At 36.3% G+C, this 20,856-nt stretch overlaps 2 protein-coding genes and 1 long non-coding RNA gene across 9 annotated transcripts; 1 reads left to right on the top strand and 2 right to left on the bottom strand.

The window, feature by feature from the left end:
• Nucleotides 1–4,021: 4,021 nt before the first annotated feature.
• LOC147297611 (uncharacterized) lies at nt 4,022–9,981 on the top strand. 7 transcript variants are annotated; one of them, XR_015120763.1, is made up of 9 exons: nt 4,022–4,444; nt 4,959–4,973; nt 5,061–5,181; nt 5,295–5,469; nt 6,037–6,143; nt 7,270–7,318; nt 7,495–7,558; nt 8,063–8,137; nt 9,724–9,981. It is a non-coding gene; the product is annotated as an uncharacterized LOC147297611 (long non-coding RNA). The 7 variants fall into 7 exon arrangements; XR_015120753.1 differs by having other exon boundaries at nt 4,024–4,444; nt 4,672–4,973; XR_015120762.1 differs by having other exon boundaries at nt 4,024–4,973; nt 7,270–7,313; nt 8,058–8,137.
• A 1,962-nt stretch (nt 9,982–11,943) lies between these two features.
• LOC147297610 (phosphoglycerate kinase 3, cytosolic) lies at nt 11,944–15,492 on the bottom strand. Its single transcript, XM_086234219.1, has 7 exons — nt 15,334–15,492; nt 15,022–15,232; nt 13,858–13,935; nt 13,509–13,769; nt 12,980–13,297; nt 12,736–12,894; nt 11,944–12,567 (listed from the first exon to the last, which is right to left on the bottom strand). Exons 2-7 carry the CDS (start codon nt 15,214–15,216, stop codon nt 12,373–12,375), a joined length of 1,206 nt encoding a protein of 401 aa, XP_086090345.1. The 5' UTR covers nt 15,217–15,232; nt 15,334–15,492; the 3' UTR covers nt 11,944–12,372.
• A 1,619-nt stretch (nt 15,493–17,111) lies between these two features.
• LOC147297609 (phosphoglycerate kinase, chloroplastic) lies at nt 17,112–20,850 on the bottom strand. The gene is made up of 6 exons (XM_086238572.1): nt 20,396–20,850; nt 19,397–19,474; nt 19,009–19,269; nt 18,343–18,660; nt 17,977–18,135; nt 17,112–17,569 (listed from the first exon to the last, which is right to left on the bottom strand). Exons 1-6 carry the CDS (start codon nt 20,819–20,821, stop codon nt 17,360–17,362), a joined length of 1,452 nt encoding a protein of 483 aa, XP_086094698.1. The 5' UTR covers nt 20,822–20,850; the 3' UTR covers nt 17,112–17,359.
• Nucleotides 20,851–20,856: the final 6 nt, after the last annotated feature.

The raw sequence follows: 20,856 nt of genomic DNA, 5'->3' as shown, positions 1-20,856 counted from the left end.
AACCTGGAACAATTAAGTAAATTTCATTAGATGGGTCGTTCTAGTAAAGCACTTCAAATACGTACTCAAGTATTGGAACTAGGGTAAAGCTGCAATCTCGATCCTATATATCTAAATTAAATAAGATAATAAATACTAATTACAGCTTCCTTTGAACCTAATTAATTAACTAAACAATCTTACATGCAAATGCTATGGCTCTTACACATTAACATAGCACTAGAATCCCACATTGAAAAGAAAGAGAATGATATGAATGCTTAAAAGGACTTATATCAAACTTATTATTGCTGAGCCTTGTAGCGTGGGCTTGTGACTAAGCAGGGCATTAAAGTGATTGATTGTATGAGACTAGTTAAGCCAGTTGGGCGAGGTGTTGTTCAACACGCCCCAAATCCCTCGGGTTAGTAGGGAAGCCCACCCACTATGGGTGGGTAGCAAATTATCATGTATTGAGTTGAATATATTAGCAATGAAGACGGATCGAACGGGAAGGCACCTTGCCTAGCGTGTTGTCTGGCTCAACCTCTCATCCTACAATCACTTTTTTGTTTTGTTTAAAATATGACAGAAGCTAGAGCCAATTAAGGAGTCAAGTATGCAGTTCCATGAGACATGATGAAGTCGAGGGGTCTGTAAAACAAGAAGACCAAAAAGACATTGCCACTATACCAAAGAAATTAATTGGTTCTTTTCCTCCGGCCGGCATGCACTTCTCTACTACAAAACCCACCATAACATTGGACCACCTCACTTCACATGCATATACAAGATAAAAAAGACCACATAACTAAGTATCAATACACCAGCATGTTTTCTGTATATAATATATACACCAGCTAGGTCTAGCTCTCACATATTAATGTATCACTAGAATCTAGTATTGGACATCCTCGCTTCACACACTAAATTTCCAAACAATATATTATTATTTAGTCTTTTTATGTTGTTATGATTTCATTAGTTTAGTTTATATCGATCTGTATTAAGAACAAAACTGAGATGATTATTTAGCCAATTTATTATAGAAAACATCATTTCAATTTTATCCGACGGACTGTACTTGTTTACATAGTTTGGATAACCAAACAATTACAGATTTGGCTAATTTTTTACAGACCCTTGAGGAAGGACTTAAAATATGAATGGTGTTAATCATAGAACTGCACTGCCAGGTGGTACTCAGAGATGATGCTCTTACTTTTCTTAAAGGACATCCTCACTTGAACGGAACTGTATATATATATATATATATATATATACATTCATAACATGGTACCATTGTTCTTCATGAATTAAAGAAAATCATCTTGGTGGTCTGGGGTTTGTTTCCTTGGAACACTTTTTTGACAAAACTTACTTTATGTAAAAGATTCTGCACTTGGAGGTCTAACCGGTTCTTTCTTTTCAAGTTCTACAACAATCATCAACCTCCATATAACATCACTGAGGAACCTGATCAAAGTTCATTCTCAATGGACAATTTCAAAACGACAGTTTACATTTAAGTTCAAAGGTAGCTTAGGATTTCGGTCATCAATTTAGCATTTGTGGATCATCAGAGAGAGCATCAAGAAATCGAGGTGATGCTACATTTAAAATTTGTGCACAAATTTCAGCTCACTTCCACCAAAAATAGATTAATGTATTACATCATTTGTTCCAAGCTCAAAATTAAACCCTAAAAAAGATCAAAATTGGATGCTGAAAGTCAAAAGGTAATTGAACCTAACTTGCCCCCTAAGCCTCATCACATCATAGTCAATGTCTTGATCACATCAGTGTTAATCCGGTGCAAAGCCACAACTGAATCTCCAGGCTTGCAGAATCCCTCTGCCTTTGCATGTTGAAGGGAAAACTGTATGGTTTCTTCAGTGGACTCAGCATGAGAAGATCTTATGGAGCCAAGGAAAAAAAATACAAACAAAACGATAATAACCAACTACTTATTGAGAACAAAAAAAATAAAACTAGTTATTGGTTTAGTGTTATTTATTTCTACAATATTGAAGAGGTACCAAGTTTAAATCTTTTCTCACATAAAAAAAAAAGTGACAATATTTAAATAGGGTAAATAATAATAATAAAAAGGGCAAATTACACGCAGATACTTCAAGTATACACTCTTGTTCATTTGAGTACCCCAATAAAAAAAAAGTTGATCAGAGGTACCTCAACTACTGATTTTACACACCCAGATACCTTCATCAATTATTCCGTCAGGCTGCCATTAATTGCCTACGTGGCACACTCACATACCTTTAAAAAAATGCCACGTGGACAAAAAAAAATGAAATAAATTTTTAAAAAATAAAAAAATAAAAAATAAAAAACAAAAAAATAAAGAAAAAAATGGAGTTGCAGGCTTTGCAGCCTCCCTCCGCCTCCCACCCCTCCCTCCGAGACCCACCCAACCCACCCACCCACCCTTCCGCCGACCCACCCACCACGCCGCCGACCCACTCGGCTACCCACCCCATCTCTCTCCCCCCTCTCCTCTCTCTCTGCCTCTCTCTCTCTCTCCCCGCCCCTCACTTTCTCTCTCTGCCTCGCTCTCTCTCTCTCTCTCTCTCTCTCTCTCTCTCTCCCCATCCGAGCCACCCACCCACTCTCTCTCCCCTCCCCTATCCTCTCTCTCTGCCTCACTCATTCTCTTTTTCTCCCCGAAACCCCAGCCACGACCCGCCCCGCCCTGAGCTCCACCCTCGTTGAGATCTGAGAAAAAGAGAAAGAGAAAGAGAGAGAGAGAGAGAAAAAAAAGAAAAAAACAAAGGGAGAGAGAATGACAGAAAGAGAGAGATGAAGTTGGTGGCCGAAGAGGGGAGGGAGGTGGGTGGGTCACTGAGTTGGGTGGCCGACGCGGGGGAGGCGGAGGGAGGAGGGCTCGGGGCTGGGCTTGGGCTGGGGTTTCAGAGAGAGAGAGAGAGGGTGGGTGGCCGGGTGGGTCTGCAACGTGGTGGCTGGGGTCGGCGGCAAGGTGGCTGGGGTCAGAGGGGTGGGTGGCTGGGTTGGGTGGGTCTCGGAGGGAGGCTGCAAAGCCTGCAACTCCATTTTTTTATTTTTTTATTTTTTTATAATTTTTAGTTTTTTATTATTTTTTTGTTCACGTGGCATTTTTTAAAAGGTATGTGAGTGTGCCACGTAGGCAATTAACAGCAAGTTTGACGGAATAATTGACAGAGGTATCTGGGTGTGCAAAATCAATAGTTGAGGTATCTCTGAGCAACTTTTTTTTATTGAGATACTCAAGTGAATAAAGGTGTATACTTGAGATACCTGCGAGTAATTTACCTATAAAAAAATGATTAACATAGAAATAGAAAAAAAAATTATCAAACAGAAAATTCCCACTCTCACTCGTAACCCCCTCATATGTCCCCCTATGATTAATATATTCGGGTCAAAGCACCCACAAAAAGGGCGGATTGGTTGGCTGCTTGCTATTGGTTAGTATATCATAAATTCAACATTTGTGTTGCCGACTTGATGACAATGTATACGTTACTTCTTCTTCTTTTTCTCTATCGTTATTGGCAAGGCAAATTAAGGGTCCGTTTGGTATCCTACTCAAATTTTTTTTTTCAAAAATTAAAAATGCCTTAGCGATTGAACTTTGGAGGTTTACTCTGTATCTCCCTAGATTCAAAGGTCATGTACGTTATCAAAATTAGGATGAATTGCAACTATGTACCTTCAATGTGTTTGGTCATTTATCAATTCTTTAATCAAGACATTTATTAATGACAAAAAAAAATCATGACATTATTTAAAAAATTCTACATATATTAATTTATTTTTGGAAGATGTTTTGTGTATGGGGTTTTCATGTTTTTCCCAAATTTTTTATTGAGGTGGTTCAAATTATAAGTAATTCTAACTCTTGAGCTGGTTTCATAAATCTTAAAAATATTTATTTAAAATTAATTTTATTATTTTAGAGGAAATCAAACCCACCAACGGTCACCCTAACCCCAAAGGCGTGAATTAGAATATACTTTTATTTCAAAGAATTTAATATATACTAAAGCTGAACCCAACAATTACTGTTCATAAGCATGTTCATGACTCTTCTGCCCCTGCCTTTTGTAGTTTCGGTCTTCTTTGCCCTTGCCTTTTCATTTTTTTAACGTTTCTTGCCATTGTGTTATACACAAATTGCCAACTGCACCTTCCACTTCCAGAAAAGGAAAGAAGGAAGAGAGAGAAATGGAGAGAGAAGCAGCCCACGCGACCCGCCACCAGTGCCTGCGGAATTTCGCCGTCCGCCGACCCAGGCCACCCCACCGGTCGGAAAACCATCCTCTCCGACCGGTCATCACAGCCTGAACCTCCAGTTCGCCGGCTGACCACCCAGGGAAGAGAATCGACGCCGGAAAGCCCGTGACTGCCGCCGCTTCTCTCCTCCATTCCGGCCACCTCAGGCGTCGAATTTACGCGATTTCAGGTGGTTTCTTCTCCTATTTTCATGGGCTTCAAAACCCATATGAAATTATTGGTGGATTGTTAGATTTTGAGGATTTTGATTTTGGGGTTTAAGAACCCATTTCGGGTTCCCTTTGGAATTCGAATTTGGGGGGTGTTCTTGGGTGTTTTTGGACAACTTCCAAGCTAAAATTAGCCACTGAGGTGTTTCTGTTGGTCTTTCTCTGTTTTTTCCAAATTTAAATGGAGGGTTGGACTTGATGTGCCAACAATTGAGGTTCGGTTCGAGCATTTGACTGTGGAGGCAGAAGTTTATATTGGAAGCAGAGCACTGCCTACATATTTTGTTTTAAAAAAATGAATTCTATTTTATGATTAATAATTTTCTCTCCAAATATTTATCTTATCAAACTCCCCCTGGTATAGGGACTGTTGCATTATGTTGCATTATGTTCTCTGACATTGTAGACCAACTCTAAGCTTTATTTGATCATGAATTTTATTAATGGAGGGCATCTCTTCTTTCATTTATACAGGCAGAGACTCTTCAGGTAATTTGGCTTTGAATATTCTAAAATTTATGATCACTGTATATGCTCCTCTGTTTTTAATTTCGGCTTCGGATGTTTCTTGAGTAGTGAGGACCAGGCAAGATTTTATACTGCTGAGATTGTATCTGCTGTTTCACATCTTCACAAGTGCGGGATCGTGCATTGAGACCTTAAACCTGAAAATGTTCTCATGGACGCTGATGGCCATGTAATGGCCATGCTTATTCATTCACTTCTGTTGTAGGAACATACATGAAAAACAGATTATCCTTTTTCTTGCTAGGATATCTATCTTTTCTGAAATTGATACGTATGATACAGGTCATGCTAAACTGATTTTGGACTAGCAAAGGAAATTGATGAAGCTAGCAGATCAAATTCAATGTGTGGAACCACCGAATACATGCCTCCTGAAATTTTGCTGTCTAAAGGCCATAACAAAGATGCATATTGGTGGAGCATTGGTATACTTTTGTTTGAGATGCTATCTGGGCAGGTAAAAAGATGACTTACCCAAAATAATTTTGTAATTTTAATTTGTAATGGTCCTCTCAGAGAGCATAACTTTTGTATGAAATGCCTCTCCTTTTGATCTAATTCTTAACAACTGTGATAATTAGTCCCTGCTAATATAGGAGCCTTTGGCAATGTCATGGCTTGCATGTTGCCATCAGTGACAGCTCAGTAGACGATGATGCATGGGTAACATAAATAGGTGTTAAAAGATTGTAGCTTGGTTAACTGTCAAAAGGGAGTTTGTGATGCTTCTTGGAAAATTGTTAAAATAGGTGACAATGCATGCACTTAACTGAATGGCAACATAGATTTGTGGGAATGGTTACTTCATTATCTTGAAATATTCATGCAAGAAATGGAAAATTACAAAAGCATCTGGGGTAACTTATGGTGGTATTTCTTTTCCTCCATTTATAAAATCCATGATCAAATAAAGCTTAGAGTTGGTCTGCAAAGTCATTCCCACATCTTTTGTTTTAAAAAATGAATTCTATTTTATGATCTTACCCATGTTGCATTGTTCTAAATTTTGTGGTGTTGGAAGCAGAATCGAGTAAAAGTAAAAGTGATTACAGAGCGTATTGGTTGGCCATGAATCACATGATGATTTTGGATTGTTCGTTGGCATAGAGATCATCCAACATTTGTATTCAGGTTTGCATTTTCTAAATATATTAACTGATTGGGATGGGAGTCGCTGCACTCTTTTGATAGCCTAATGATAATGGTGAATATATATGTTTTTATTTGGTGTATCGATTGGCCAGCAATTCTGTGTTGAATACAATAAATGTGTATGCATTACTTTCAATTTAGTGTATGCATGTGTTTTACTGTCAATTTACTTTCAGTTTCTCTCATTGTACTTTTCTATTATTTTTTAGTGTTTGTAATTAGTGGGTTTTGGTTGTTTAATTCTTGATTCCTGACGTAGAGGTAATGTTGCTTTTTTCTTTTATTTATTTATTTTTTTTGTCTAACTGTTTTATTTGTTGAGAAGGAGCAGATGTATTCGTTATTTTCTGTCATGTTCGTACCATGGATACTGCGAGCAGAAATTTGTAGCTATCCATATGTTGTACAATTACATTCATTCATGATGCAGTAAGCCTTCAGTTGTTTTTTTGATGATCCACCTTTTCTCTTTTGGATGTAATGTATATTCAATGTAAAGGTTGTAGCTAGATGATTATAGCTTAGTATCTCCTTCTCTTTCTGTTTTTTCTTTGTTCTCTTAAGTTTTTTTGAAAATACCATGAGTTCAATTTTGTACAAGTTATGGGAAAAAGAAACAGGGATAATAATGGCAAAAATTAATGTTTATTATATTTTCTCTCAAAGTTGAAACTATGGGCTGCTCTCAAGCTATTAGGTATTCTACCCTTTTTTTCTTTTCTTTTGCATTTGTTTTACTGCAATTGTATCTTTCATTACTTTTGTTCAATCCTACGAAGTCATTTTCAAAATATTTCTTCCATATGTAGTTTATGGTTGACATGTATATGCTAATAGTAAGTCTGATGTACAAGGCAAGTAAGAAAGAATTAACTAAAAAAAGACATTTGTAAAGCAAGGTAGAAATACTAAGAGAACACCTCCATTTGAGCATTGGTGTTACGTGTTATTCATTTTTTTTTTTTTTTTTGGGTTTTGGTGAATTTGATTATGAGTTCTTGGGTTTTGGTTCACTTTTCGGGGTTTTCTTTCTTTTTTTTTCCTGCAAATTTTTTCATTATGAATTTTTTTTCTGGGTTTAATTGGATTTTGGTTTTCATTTCAGGTTCCCATACTTCCTTGGATTTGAAGATTGGTTTATTTTTTGGGGTAAGGTATGTTTTTTTCGCTGGTTTTGGCTTTGGTATGTTTCTGTTCAACTTTTAACTCTCGAGGTTTTGGTTGATTTCTATAAAAAAAATTTGAATCACGCCTTAGTGAGGATCATCAAATTCACAAAATTTTGGGTACTATAATAACTGAGTTTTGCTTATTCCCTTTTTCACTGCAGATATAGGACACAAATGGAGATTTGCTTCTCCAGGCTTCGTTCTATTATGAAGAAGACTCATTTGGTAAACACTTTCAGACATTATTATTCAAATTGTTTTTGTTTTTAGTACAAATGGTTTTTCAGTCTTTTAAAATAGGCAGTTTGGTTTGGTTAGATACAAGTTAGGAATTGTAATTAGATTGGTTGAGATTAGTGACTGGAACTTATCTTTAGTTTGATAGTTTTCATTGGTAGAAGCCTCATAGCTTTTATTTATAAGAACATATATATGAAAGTGAAGAAACCATTACTTTGTTTAATAATTAAAATTTAGGAACCATTACTGATGTGTTACCTTTTTGTTACTGTATCTTTTCATGGCTATGTGGGTTGGTTGAGATTAATTACGTGTGTTTTATTTTATTTTCATTTATTAAAGAACTAACAAGTTGTCTTCCCTCTTAAAGATAAAATCAAAACTAAGAAAAAAAAAAAAAACAAAAAAAACAAACAAAAAACACTTTTTAAGTGAATGAGGACTATAAGTAGGGACCATGTGTTTTCCTAATTCTCTTTTTCAGTGCAGATGCATGATGAAAATAGAGTTTTGCTTCAAAGAGGTTGGTTAACATATTCTTCAAGAAGAGTGAAGACCTATTCGGTAATCAATTTCTGACATTACTATTCATATTGCTTAACATACCTCGAATTGAGAATTAACATGAAGGAAGTTCCAGATCTGTCTTTAATTATGTTTCCAAAGTTGTAATAAAATCAGTTCTACACATGCATTTAGTTTATGTTTTATATGAGGTCTTTGATGAAATGTCAGAAAAATTGTTGTTTGGTATGTTTACCAAAAAAAGTTTGTTTGGAAGAGAATATTACCACAGTAGGTAGAGAGAGAGAGAGAGAGTTTTGGCTCTAAAAACATTTCTGTTGAATCAATGAATTGGAATTCTTCTGTGGCAAGTTCAAAACATAACAATTCCTTATAGAAAAAAAAAAAAAAAAGGTATGATATAAATGGGATGATGCCATTTTATGATGTTTTTTTGTATGTGTCATTGTTTTTTTTGGGTGAATATTTTGTATGTGCCATTTCATTTCATGATTACATGGCTAAGATTGAAGAGATATATTGTGCCAATGCCTTGCTTTGGGTGTATGTGTGTACGCGTTATTTTCAATTTTAATTTATTTTCTGTAAAAAAAATTATGTAAGAATGAAAACATTCTTTTTAATTGGAAACAGAGAGGTTGTTTCAGTTAATTAGTATTGTAGTAACTTAATTTTATGCTTTAGGTTAGGAATTGATTGGGGTCCTGAATCCGGCTGATGGGTTGTGATTGACATATTATTCACTCAATTTGTAGCACTATTGAAACAATGTCTTCCATATGTCTTGATAGGTGAAAAAATGAGATAAAAATTGTGATAACTAAGGTAAAACTGGAACAAGGGGATTATGTCTTTCATTATGAAGTAACATACTATTATTTGCTTTTGATGATCCTTAATTTGAGTGTTATTGTTGAACTTTGTATGTTTGTCTTAAATAATCTGTTGTCACTTCTTATTTAGTTGACTTTCGTCTTACAAAATTGTCTTAGGTCACTAAGTTTTTCTTAAATTGTCTGTGCTTTGTGATTCTAAGTTTGAAAATGCTTCAATAAGTAACAATTTCAAATGAAAATTGCATTTGTGAAATTGAAAATTTAAAATTGCACCTAAGTTTGGGCCTGCTTCAAATTGTATCAATTTCAATGTGTATCAGTGTCAATCTGGGTTCCAATTTGTGGACAAAATCTGCTTTCTTTTTATTTGTTTTTGTTTGGGAACTAGGTCACCTCTATAGGGTTCATTCCCTTTCATTTATGGTGCTGATTTTACTTGCTTTATGGTGAGGCCCACTTTTTTTGCTTATTTGTTTTGATGTACAGCATCATGCCTGCTTTGTCTATGCACCATGTTAATCATTAGTTCTAAAGTTATGGGCAGGAACTATTAGGAAAATACTGATGGTTGGCTAGACAAATATAATTTATTCCAATTTTTATAAATGGCAAACCAATTCAATAAAGTACAACCGCACAACTATAAAATTATTATAGCATGCCCTTCTTTTGAACACATAACTTCAAATTCCATACAGTTGCCTAATTCCCTGCCCCCATTTTTCCCCATCTCATCAATATCAATTAAACTACTCTTCATTTACAAATTAACATTTTTTTAACTTGCAGCCAACAATAGCACAACACCACTCTACAAGATAATCCCACTGCTGCACAAAGTGAGGAAGGCAAGAATACCACTTCATCTGCTGCAAAACCAGTTGAAGACCCCACTGACAGTCTGGACGACGATGTTTACTGACCTTCCTGTAACACCTGTCCCAAAATGTTTTCATTAGCAACTAGGTTCTACAAGTAAAGCGTTATGAACACAAACAAATTTACTACTAAGTTGTTTAATCCTTTTTGTTGTTTAACCCTCTTTTGAATTATGCTTGGTATATTAAGATATTAACAATATCTTAACATTCTAATCAGCATAAAAATTGCCTCATCAGTTTGGCTTTTGTAATTAAACCATGGTTACAAATGTTCTATATTGCCTGGGTAAGTCATGTATGTGTACAAAAAATACTATGTTTAAAAACTTTGTTTTTGTCTTCAAGTTCTGCCAACACTTGCACTTAAATATCTTAATTGTTCACTCAATTTCAATAATTATTTATACCCGCAGCATCGCGCGGGCAATATACTAGTGATTACTAAAGCTGAACACCTTGCAAATTTTAATTCAGGTCAAGAAATCAGGTAGGGGTCGGCAATGGGCCAGGCTGGGCTAGCTCAGTCCAAATTTTTCGGGTTTGGGCCGGACTCGGGCTTGAATTATAGGAGCCCAATAGGGCTTTTGGGCAGGGTCGGGCTGGGCTTAGGCTTTACTACACAAGCCCATCTAGGCCAAAAGCCTGTTTAGACACATATATATCTTCAATAAAAAAATATAGGATTTTGACTATATTGTGATTTGAACATGAGACCTCACATAATAAGCTTCAACTCTTAACAAACTAAGCTGACTAGTTTATTTGTCAAGTTTGTGAATCATAACATATTTAATAACTCTTTTGTTTTTTACTTCAATAAATTATTAATATGCTTATTAAGTTATTATATAATATTATTATTTTAGTAATAGTGTAATACCATAAATAATAAACTTTTAAAATTATATATAACATTACAACTATAATAAAACATAAAACATAGTGTACATAAAACATAACGGTTCAAATTTTAGTGTACATATTTTTATTATATATTTTATTACATATTTTTATAAACAAACGATGCAATTGTGTTTTCAACGATCCGAACCGTTCAAATTTTAGTTCCTCACTCAAAGATAATTCGTGCTCAATCAGAGATGTAAAAGTGACATAACGGTGGTCGAATTAATGAACGATCGTGGTTTTTCTAATGATGATTGAATGGGTAGATGAATTTCGATTTGGCCGATTTTTTGTAAGGATGATTTTTGACTATGAACGGGTCAGATTGTTGAAATGACGTTGTGGTCTTCATAATTATGGAAACGACAAGGTTTTAACGGGAAAGTTATTAGAATTATACTATTCGAGTGTATTTATATGTAGAAGCTCACATATCGATCGTGTTTTCAACAATCCGAACCGTTCAAACTTTAGATCCCCATTCAAAGAGAATCTTTGTAAAAAATTAGCTTAATCGGAGATGTAAAAGTGACGTAACGATGATCAAATTAATAAATGATCGTGGTTTTTCTAATGATAATCGAACATTCGAACGAGTCAATAAATTCTTATTTGGCCGATTTTTTGTAAGGATTATTTTTGACTATCAACATATAAAATGAACAGTTCAGATCATTGAATTAATGAATGATCGTGGTTTAATAACTTTAATTATATTTGTATTATAAAAGTTCATTATAATAACTTTAAAAACTATAGTTGTAAATTTGTAATGTTATATATAATTTTAAAAATTTATTATTTATGATATTACACAGTTTACACTATTATTATTTACTAACATTATATGATTATAGTATTATATAATAACTTAATAAACATATTAATAATTTATTTGAATATACAAATGAAAAACCTATTAAATAGGTTTTGATTCACCAATTAAATAAATAAACTAATCAGTTCAGTTGGTTGACAGTTGAAGTTTATTCTATGAAGTCTCATGTTCAATTCAGAACATAGACAACATCCTATCATATATTTTTCTATTGAAAATATATTATGGGCTTTGGCCGGACGGGCTTCGGGCCTTCAGCTTTTTGGTGACCCCTAAAATCAGGTTAATCAGATTCAACATTCATCTAATCGAGATCCCACCCCAGGCTCAATTGGCTGTCAGGCTCATGCTATTTATATTTGGTTTATTTGGTCCCGTATCATCTTATCATCTTAAGTTCTTAACTGACCAGTTTGTATCTCATTTCTAATAAGAATGAAACTCACAAAATAGTCTTATACAATTAAGTCACGCCTCTATGGGAAAAAGAGGTCACCTCCAGTCTTTGCTCTAGAGAGAGAGAGAGAGATAGAGAGTTACTCTAGATGGTCACCACCTCCAAAATTATCACATTTCACACCGAACTTATATGATATTGAATGCAGTTTGGATCATCAAAAACATTGTCCCAAAAACAGATCCAATCCAAGCAATGCACATCACATGGTCACAGCAAGACGGCACTTATTCAAACCTACCCTATATAAGCTAAGCCTCTACAACATCAGCTCTGTTATACTTTGATCCATTCCGGTTGAAAACCCAACCTTCTAACACCAACAAAATGCACAAAAACTGGGGAAAATTTTCAGTTTAAGCATCATCAAGAGCAAGGACTCCAGGGAGTGTTTTCCCTTCAAGAAGCTCCAAGCTTGCACCACCTCCGGTCGAGATGTGGCTCATCTTGTCAGCAAGCCCAGCCTTCTCCACAGCTGCCACTGAGTCACCACCTCCAATGATTGTTGTCACACCCTTGCAACTCAGCTCTGCAAGCTTCTTAGCTATTGCCTGTTTACAGGAAAAGAATTATGAAGTCCATGAGTATAGTCCAGATCATCCACTCAACCCATAGAACAAAAGAATCAGCATGAATTGGGTATGGGGGGATTTTAGGAATGAGGTTAATAGATGTGCTTGATAGTTTCAAAATCAGCAAAAATTTAGTTTATTGTGTACCTCAGTCCCAGCAGCAAACTTCTCAAACTCAAACACACCCATGGGTCCGTTCCAAATAATAGTTTGAGTGGTATCCAGAGCTTTGTTGAAGGTTTTGATGGAATCTGGTCCGATATCCAATCCCATCCAACCATCTGGGATGGCAGACGCTGGCACAACCTGCAGTCGAATGTAAGCTTTGAGATCTCCTAAGAATATCACCATTTCTAAGAAAATTATTAACAAATAGAGAGGAACTACTGACCTTGCTGTTTGCATCAGCAGCAAATTTGTCAGCAATAACAACATCAGTTGGGAGCAGAATAGAAACCCCCTTAGCCTTGGCCTTCTCAAGAAGTGATTTTGCAAGGTCAAGCTTGTCTTCCTCCACGAGGGATGATCCAACCGAATGCCCTTGGGCCTTGTAGAAAGTAAAGATCATTCCTCCACCTAACAAGAGAATGTTAACACTCCCCAACAAGGATTCTATTACTCCAATCTTGGTTGACACCTTTGAACCACCAACAATAGCAGCAAATGGCCTCTTAGGATTTGCCACGGCACTGACAAGATAGTCGAGTTCCTGAGATCACAACAAGAATAAAAGATGTGACTATCAAGACAAAAAAAGTGTTCTGCCCGCAAAAATTTCAAGGATCCATATATGACACATGAGAAGCATGCCAACATATTCACATACAATCAAGGTTTACTAAGAATAACTTCAATGAGAAGTAGGGAAGTGGGGCATTCAAAATTTAAGTAGGTGCAATTGTCATTTACAAACAGTGTACCTTCTGCATAAGGAATCCAGCAACAGAAGGCTTCAAGTACTTGGCCACTCCTTCCGTGGATGCATGAGCCCTATGAGCAGTACCAAAAGCATCATTCACATAGAGATCAGCAAGTGAAGCAAGCTTCTTGGCAAATTCAGGGTCATTCTTCTCTTCTTCCTTGTGGAACCTCACATTCTCAAGAAGCAAAACTCCTCCCTCTTGAAGTTGAGCAACCAATTTTTCGACTTCCTCACCAATACAGTCATTAGCAATCTTAACCTGTAACAGAATGAAAAAGATAAGCAAACAGAGCTTCGTATGAGAAAAATCCATAGGAGCAACATTTTATTGATAACAGAAGCCAAACCTCAACTCCAAGGAGCTCAGACAACCTTGGCACGAGAGGCTTCAAACTGTACTTGGGGGTGACACCCTTGGGACGTCCCTGAAGACAACAATTCAGATCATTTTCGTAAGTAAATTTCAAAGATTACCTCAAATTAGTTTAGCAAGTAAGAACAGAACATAAAACCTTGCAACATGGATCATCACATATGTCTAAGCTGTTATAAAGGAAGCAGAGAAAATAAAGAAAATTGGGGGATGAAGGTTAAGGGGCTAAAGAATGATGTCTCTATATGTTATTCTCAGCACGTAGAAAGTTCTCCAACTGGTCCAAAAATAAAAACAATGAGAAGATAAAGTAAATAGAAGAATGAAATATCCTAGCTATAACTTCGATGATAACAACTTTCTATCCTCAACTGTCTCAGTTTCCAAGAAAAGCTTAAGCACGAGCAGAACTGCAGGCCAAGGCAGTTAACAGCACATCCCATTCATTTGATAAAGTCATCAAAAGAGATGGAATAAAAAAAAGCAACAATGATTGCTTCCTTTATTTCGAAGGTTCAATCCTGTTCAATCCTAGGGGTCAATCAACTGTAAAGAAGAAAACATGTTAACTAGGAAAATATGAAACAGATGGATTATCAGACATGCTAATCCTGTTCAATCCTAGGGGTCAATCAACTGTAAAGAAGAGAACATGTTGTTAACTAGGAAAATGTGAAATAGATGGATTATCAGACAAGATACTAAAATCCAACAACATCACTCAAAGAAAGTCTTTTGATCCAAGGAAATTAAAAACAATAAATCAATTAACACAGTATGGCTAAAAAATTATCGTAGAATTCAATAATTGTCACAAAAGTAAAGGAAACATTAAGGTCAAAATAATAAGATTACTAAAATATGCACACAATAAATAAATAAAAATAGACGAATAGTAAAGCATAATAGGGATCTTCAAATTGATCTACATAGATCGAACAGCAAATCCATCACAACCCAAATCAATCAAACTGATAAGATCTAGTTGATCATGCAAGCGGATCTAAAAGGTCCTTTTTTTTTTTTTTCCATAAAACCAAACAAATCTTCAAAACCAAAACAAACCCAGATATTTGATCACCGAAAAAATGAAGGCAGATGGTTTAAGTAGATAATACAAGTAAGAAACATGGCTTACCAAGTGAGTAGCGAGGATGACTTTAGCACCATGGCCCTGCAAATACTTGATGGTGGGCACAGCGGCACGGATTCTAGTGTCATCAGTGATCTTGGAGTTGTCATCCAGAGGAACATTCAGATCAACCCTCACGAACACTCTCTTGCCCTTCAAGTCGGCCTCTTTCAAAGTACCAACGCTCCTCTTGGTCGCCATCAGAGAGACTTAGTACCTTAAAAACAAAGAAATATAAAAGAATACGATCAATACACAGATCAAGGATGTGACAAATACGAGCAGAGAGAAGTTGAAGATGGGATTTTGAGAGCTTACGAAGACAAAGATCGGAGAAAAATGTGATGGGGTTTTTTAGTGAGAGATCGAAGAACAAGGACTGGTAGATAATGGAGTTGGAGAAGGTTTTATAGAGGTGAAGTACGTGGTACGTACGACACGTGTGAGTTTTCTTTGGGACTCTCGAATCCTCTCTCTCAGTCTCTGGGCCTTGCACTGTGGACTCTGCTTTTAGAGAAACCTCGGGCTGGCAGTAACTGGTTTTGCCGGTTAAGCTTTTTTTTTTTTTTTTTTTTTTTCCAGCAGAAAGGTTTTGTTTTGGCATATTCTTAGTGATTCTATTTCTAGTTAGGCTCCTTTTTTTTTCTCTCTCTTTAAGCAAATTAGTTTTCTCTTTCTTTTTCTTTTTGTTTTGCTGGACTAATTAGGCCATTGAATCATGAAGAATAATTAGTTATTTTAAATCAAATTCAGTAGCTAACTTTAATAATGCTTAACTCTTAGGCTACATTAAAAAAGTTGTTGAGATGAGACGCATGCGGTGTGATGGTGCATGGATTGTTGTCTGTCTGACTACTTATTTTTCCATTTTTAATTTCAATTCCTTTAGTCAAATGTCTGAAAAAAGAAAATAGTAATAAAGAATTACTAAAATGTATGTTGCATGGATCTTGACGTCTTCGAGTCATGTGATTTATAAGAAATGGCAAGTTGCTAACCCTATGCTTCACCATATTTGACGGGACATGGACCTTGCAGTGAAGTGTATACATTAAAATAATTATCGTGGTCCTCATCATCCACTTGCATTAAAATTCAGTATGTTGAAACTTGAAAAATACTTAGCTTATATATAAAAAACAAAAAAAAGGTAATTTATGGAACCAATTATTAATTCAAGTAACTTTCAGCTGTTTTCGTGAAAAACAATTGAGAAATAGGACCAAGATCGACAAGAGCTCACAGTTGCTAGTACAGTAGGATTTATGGTGTTTCGAGTAGTAGAAAGTTTCATTTCATTTCTAAGCAATACGCATAAGATTCCTAGCATAGCCTGCAACTAACCTTGAACCAAATAAATTTATTATATCCATGCCTTTGTCAAAAACCTGCATCTTTGCAAATGCAAAACTTGAAAAATTTTAAATTATATATAGAGTTGACCCCATTCCGTGAATATTGTGATCTCCTTAGTTTCAAATCCGAGTCTGCCTGAGAGATTTCTAGGTATCAAAATTCAAACAAAAAAAAAAAACACCAAAGCCATCACGGTCATCACCTGAACAATATAAACCAGAAATATGTAGCTCAGAGTGTGGTGACTGGTGAGCCACTCTCATGAAGAGGTTGGTGTGAATAGATAAATGCCAGCCTCTAGTTTATGTGGTTTCTGATTTGTACAACACACGACCACTTCCATAGTCTTCCTCAACACAATATATAATATCATTGTCATGGATGGTAGAGATAAAGTTTTGAGGGCCAAACATCAGGTGGAGAGAGCTTAAAATTCCTGTCTCACGACCATGATCTGAGGCATCGCAAGTCCAATTTGGATCCGTCTGATTTTGAGCTCAATCTCAAACGGCAATCAAAAAAATGATTTCTTTAGGTAACATTATTTCTCTACCTAGCAAACATGAACCCACTAAAATTGCAAGGCCACGGTGTAACTGCAATTTCTAGCTGACAATTGAAAACAACTGAATCTCTAAGTACAGTATATATGTTGGTTAACATATTGTGATTAGGAATAAAATTATAGCAGTATCAGCCAAAATTCAGACAATAGAACCTTGAGACATTTTACAAAGACATATTGCAAAGAACCAATTTATTAGATTGCTTCAATGGCTGTCTTTGTCCCTCCCCACAATCTCTTATGGAAATTTTTGTAAAATGCAAGGAATATAGAAACATATTGGGCCTTACATCAAAGGTAACATTGAACATTTACAAGACTAACTCCGATCTTCCTACAACATGTCATTTCTCGCTTGCATACTCAAATAGAACATCAACACGTTGGGCAGGGAAAAAACTACAGAGAAAAAAAAAATTGTTCTTACACAGGAACTGGTGTGGCTTCGTCAAGGGCAAGTACGCCGGGAAGTTCTTTGCCTTCCAACAACTCCAAACTAGCACCACCACCGGTTGATATGTGGCTCATCACATTAGCAACTCCTACTTTCTCAACAGCCGCAACAGAATCTCCACCTCCAATGATTGTTGTCACTCCCTTCTTACTAAGTTCTGCAAGCTTCTTGGCAACAGACTGCAAACAAGAGGTATAACTTAAATCACCATCAACACTTCCATATGCACACAAACAGTATTTCTAATGAGCAGGGCTAAAGAGTTCCCTCACACAAGTCTACTACATGGTCACATATATCCATTAAACTTTTGCTTCCAATGTACTGTTCATATGAACATAAAAGAAAAAATGTAGGTTATTCAGGCAACTGGTGCAGTCCAGACTTTGTTAAACTGGTTTGTACACAACTAAGTACGAGGAAAAGCTATCTTTCCCATAAAGAATCTACAGATAGACTTTACTTCTGTACAAGGTCAGCCCTATCTACACAGTATGCATTACTAAGAACATATATAGGAATTATACAAGTTAATACCGAACAGTTTGTGAGCAAAAATGAATATCAACAAAACACTTGTGGATACCTCTGTTCCTGCTGCAAACTTGTCAAACTCAAAAACTCCCATCGGTCCATTCCAGATGATGGTTTTAGTGGTATCCAGTGCATCATTGAATGTCTTAATAGAGTCTGGTCCGATATCCAAACCCATCCACCCATCAGGAATGCTTGAAGCTTGAACAATCTGCAAGGACCAAACCAGTTCTTCATTCCTTTCTCACAAAGTGCTGATCAAAGTTAATAAAGTAATAGAAAAATACTATTATTGCTGTACATAATTTATATTGAAATCAATATCAGTTTTCTGGTGAAAAGAAAAGTCAATATCAACTTCTTTTTTTGTTTTTTTAATGTTAGGTTTGTAAGAGGTCAGTTCAGAGAAAAAAAAAACCTTGCTGTTTGCATCAGGAGCAAACTTGTCCGCAATTACGACATCAGTAGGTAACAAAAGAGATACTCCTTTTGCCTTGGCCTTCTCAATGAGCGATGTAGCAAGATCTAGCTTATCCTCTTCTACCAGAGACAAACCCACTGAAAGACCCTGTGCCTTGTAAAACGTAAAGATCATTCCTCCACCAAGAAGTAAGATATCAACCTTCTCTAAAAGTGATTCAATCACTCCAATCTTGGATGAGACCTTTGAACCACCAACAATGGCAGCAAATGGCCTTTTTGGGCTTGATACTGCCCCAACAAGATAGTCGAGTTCCTAAAAGGAGTAAATAAAAGTGAATAACATTTAAACCAGAAATTCATGCATACTGCCCCAAGACTTGATAATATTTACCAGATTATACTTTCATAATTTTTCTTGAAAAGTACAAATTGAAATATTTTACATTAGTCAGATACTTGGCAATTACTAATGTGCAAAGCATCTGCAGGAGTGACAATCCTGTCCAATTACCCATGCTAACTTGAGTTGCATAATTGAAATTTAGTTATGACATTAGCTGGAATAGTTATAATCCAGGCTTGAAACATCAAAATCAGTATTCCTTAAAGGATTAAAAAAAGCACTGCAGAATAACTGAATAACTAAAATGGGAACTCTCACCTTCTGCAAGAGGAAACCAGCAACAGATGGCCTCAAGAATTTTGTGACCCCCTCAGTAGAGGCATGAGCTCTATGTGCAGTCCCGAATGCATCATTGACATAAATATCTGCCAAGGAAGCGAGCTTCTTTGCATGCTCGGGATCATTCTTCTCTTCCTCCTTGTAAAACCTCACATTTTCAAGAAGAAGAACACCGCCATCAGGAAGTGTAGCCACCAGCTTTTCTACTTCTGGACCAATAGAGTCCTCAGCCTTTACAACCTGTTTCAGTGATTATATACAAATAAAAGAGGAGCAGCCAAACATCAGTTTCATTATCCACCTATTCATCACTGTCATTTTGTATTGTATTCTTTTTCCCATTTTACTTCTGAATAAAAATGTCTACCTGAATGCCAAGAAGTTCAGATAGCCGAGGTACAAGAGGTGCCAAGCTAAATTTTGGGGTCACACCTTTTGGTCGTCCCTGAAATTAAATGCACATTGATTCAGCCTGTATCACTGTCGAACATATACCACTCTAGGATTTATTCAAACATATATGCATAGTAGCGGCTAAAAGAAGGAAAAAGATTTAGAAATCAACACTATGACAAATACAGAGAAAAGCCACCCAAGTTATATTTTAGACCCAACTAAAACAAGGACAATGACAAACTCACAATTACATAAGACCAATTAAATTCTCCAAAATCCACAGATCCAGCTCATACTTTTGAAAACTCCAAAGATTTACTGAATGGCATCATCTAAGAACTCATCACATCAGCCAAAGATCAAATCAGAGGACAAGGACATAAACCACATTTGTTACTGGCAATCATAGTGTAACTAATAGTCTAATACCAAACAGAAACATCATCGGTTATCTTTGCCAAAACCAAAAGATGGAATCTGATTGAACCTCCATATAAAAAGGAAGCAGGTTCCCAACCATGCAGCAAGGTAGAAATGTCAATTGAGGGAAATAAATTACAAGCTAAAAGAAGTCAAACCAACGAACAAAAGGATTTAAAATCGACATTGTAACAGGTTCAGGGAAAAGGCTACCAAACTTATATATTTATTAGACCCAGAAAATAAGCTGAAGACACTAAATAAACCACTGTAACCAAAATCAAGACAATCAAACCCAGAATAACATACAACCATTTAAATTCTTAACGCCGCAAATTTTTGAAATAGACATAAGTTCATAACAGATGTCTACAAAATACTGACTTCAGCCAATTAAAGGGAAAAAGATAACTACTTGACAAAACCCAATTCAGCAAAGAATAAGAGCCAAAAATACAAACAACCCCATTGACTACAAACAGCGACTGCTAATCATCAAAAACAGATAAACCCTCTAACCAAAAACACATAATTCAAAGAACCCACATACCAAATGACTAGAAAGAATGACTTTAGCCCCGTTCTGAATCAAATGCTTAATGGTGGGGATAGCAGCGCGAATTCTAGTATCATCGGTGATGTTCTGGCTATCATCCAAAGGCACATTCAAGTCAGCTCTTACAAAAACCTTCTTCCCCTTCAACTCAGCCGGTGACAGGTCCCCAACGCTCCTCTTCGCCATTGCCACAACGCCTCTGACCCCTTTGCCGGTGCCAAAGGATCGGACTTTGGAAGCAACTTGGAGGGAAAAGAGCGGGTCAGCTGCGGAGAACCCCAGGCGGCGGAGCGTGGTGGGCTTGAGAGAAGAGGGCAGGGAGACATGGGAGAGAGAAGAGCGAGTGCGGGAGGTGGAGGCGGTGGTGGTGGTGGTGGAGTGGAGGAGAGAGAAGGTGGTGGGTGCGGTGGCAGAGGCCATTGTTGTTGGATAGTAAGCAGAAGTTGACTGAGATG

The sequence above is a fragment of the Dryas octopetala genome, chromosome 1 (genome assembly GCF_963921425.1).
Source record: "Dryas octopetala chromosome 1, drDryOcto1.1, whole genome shotgun sequence".
NCBI lineage: Eukaryota > Viridiplantae > Streptophyta > Magnoliopsida > Rosales > Rosaceae > Dryas > Dryas octopetala.
Note: the sequence above shows the minus strand (reverse complement) of the source record. Positions and strands in the feature narration are given on the sequence as shown.

What these genes read in the sequence shown, in the direction of transcription:
- LOC147297610 (XM_086234219.1), bottom strand. Translation starts at nt 15,216, where the DNA reads ATGGCGACCAAGAGGAGCGTTGGTACTTTGAAAGAGGCCGACTTGAAG. An exon ending in CTGAGCTCCTTGGAGTTGAG is followed by an intron (nt 13,770 to 13,857) that starts GTTTGGCTTCTG and finishes ATTCTGTTACAG; the next exon opens with GTTAAGATTGCTAATGACTG. An exon ending in CTGGATTCCTTATGCAGAAG is followed by an intron (nt 13,298 to 13,508) that starts GTACACTGTTTG and finishes TTGTGATCTCAG; the next exon opens with GAACTCGACTATCTTGTCAG.
- LOC147297609 (XM_086238572.1), bottom strand. Translation starts at nt 20,821, where the DNA reads ATGGCCTCTGCCACCGCACCCACCACCTTCTCTCTCCTCCACTCCACC. An exon ending in CTGGTTTCCTCTTGCAGAAG is followed by an intron (nt 18,661 to 19,008) that starts GTGAGAGTTCCC and finishes TACTCCTTTTAG; the next exon opens with GAACTCGACTATCTTGTTGG. An exon ending in CTCCTGATGCAAACAGCAAG is followed by an intron (nt 18,136 to 18,342) that starts GTTTTTTTTTTC and finishes TGGTCCTTGCAG; the next exon opens with ATTGTTCAAGCTTCAAGCAT.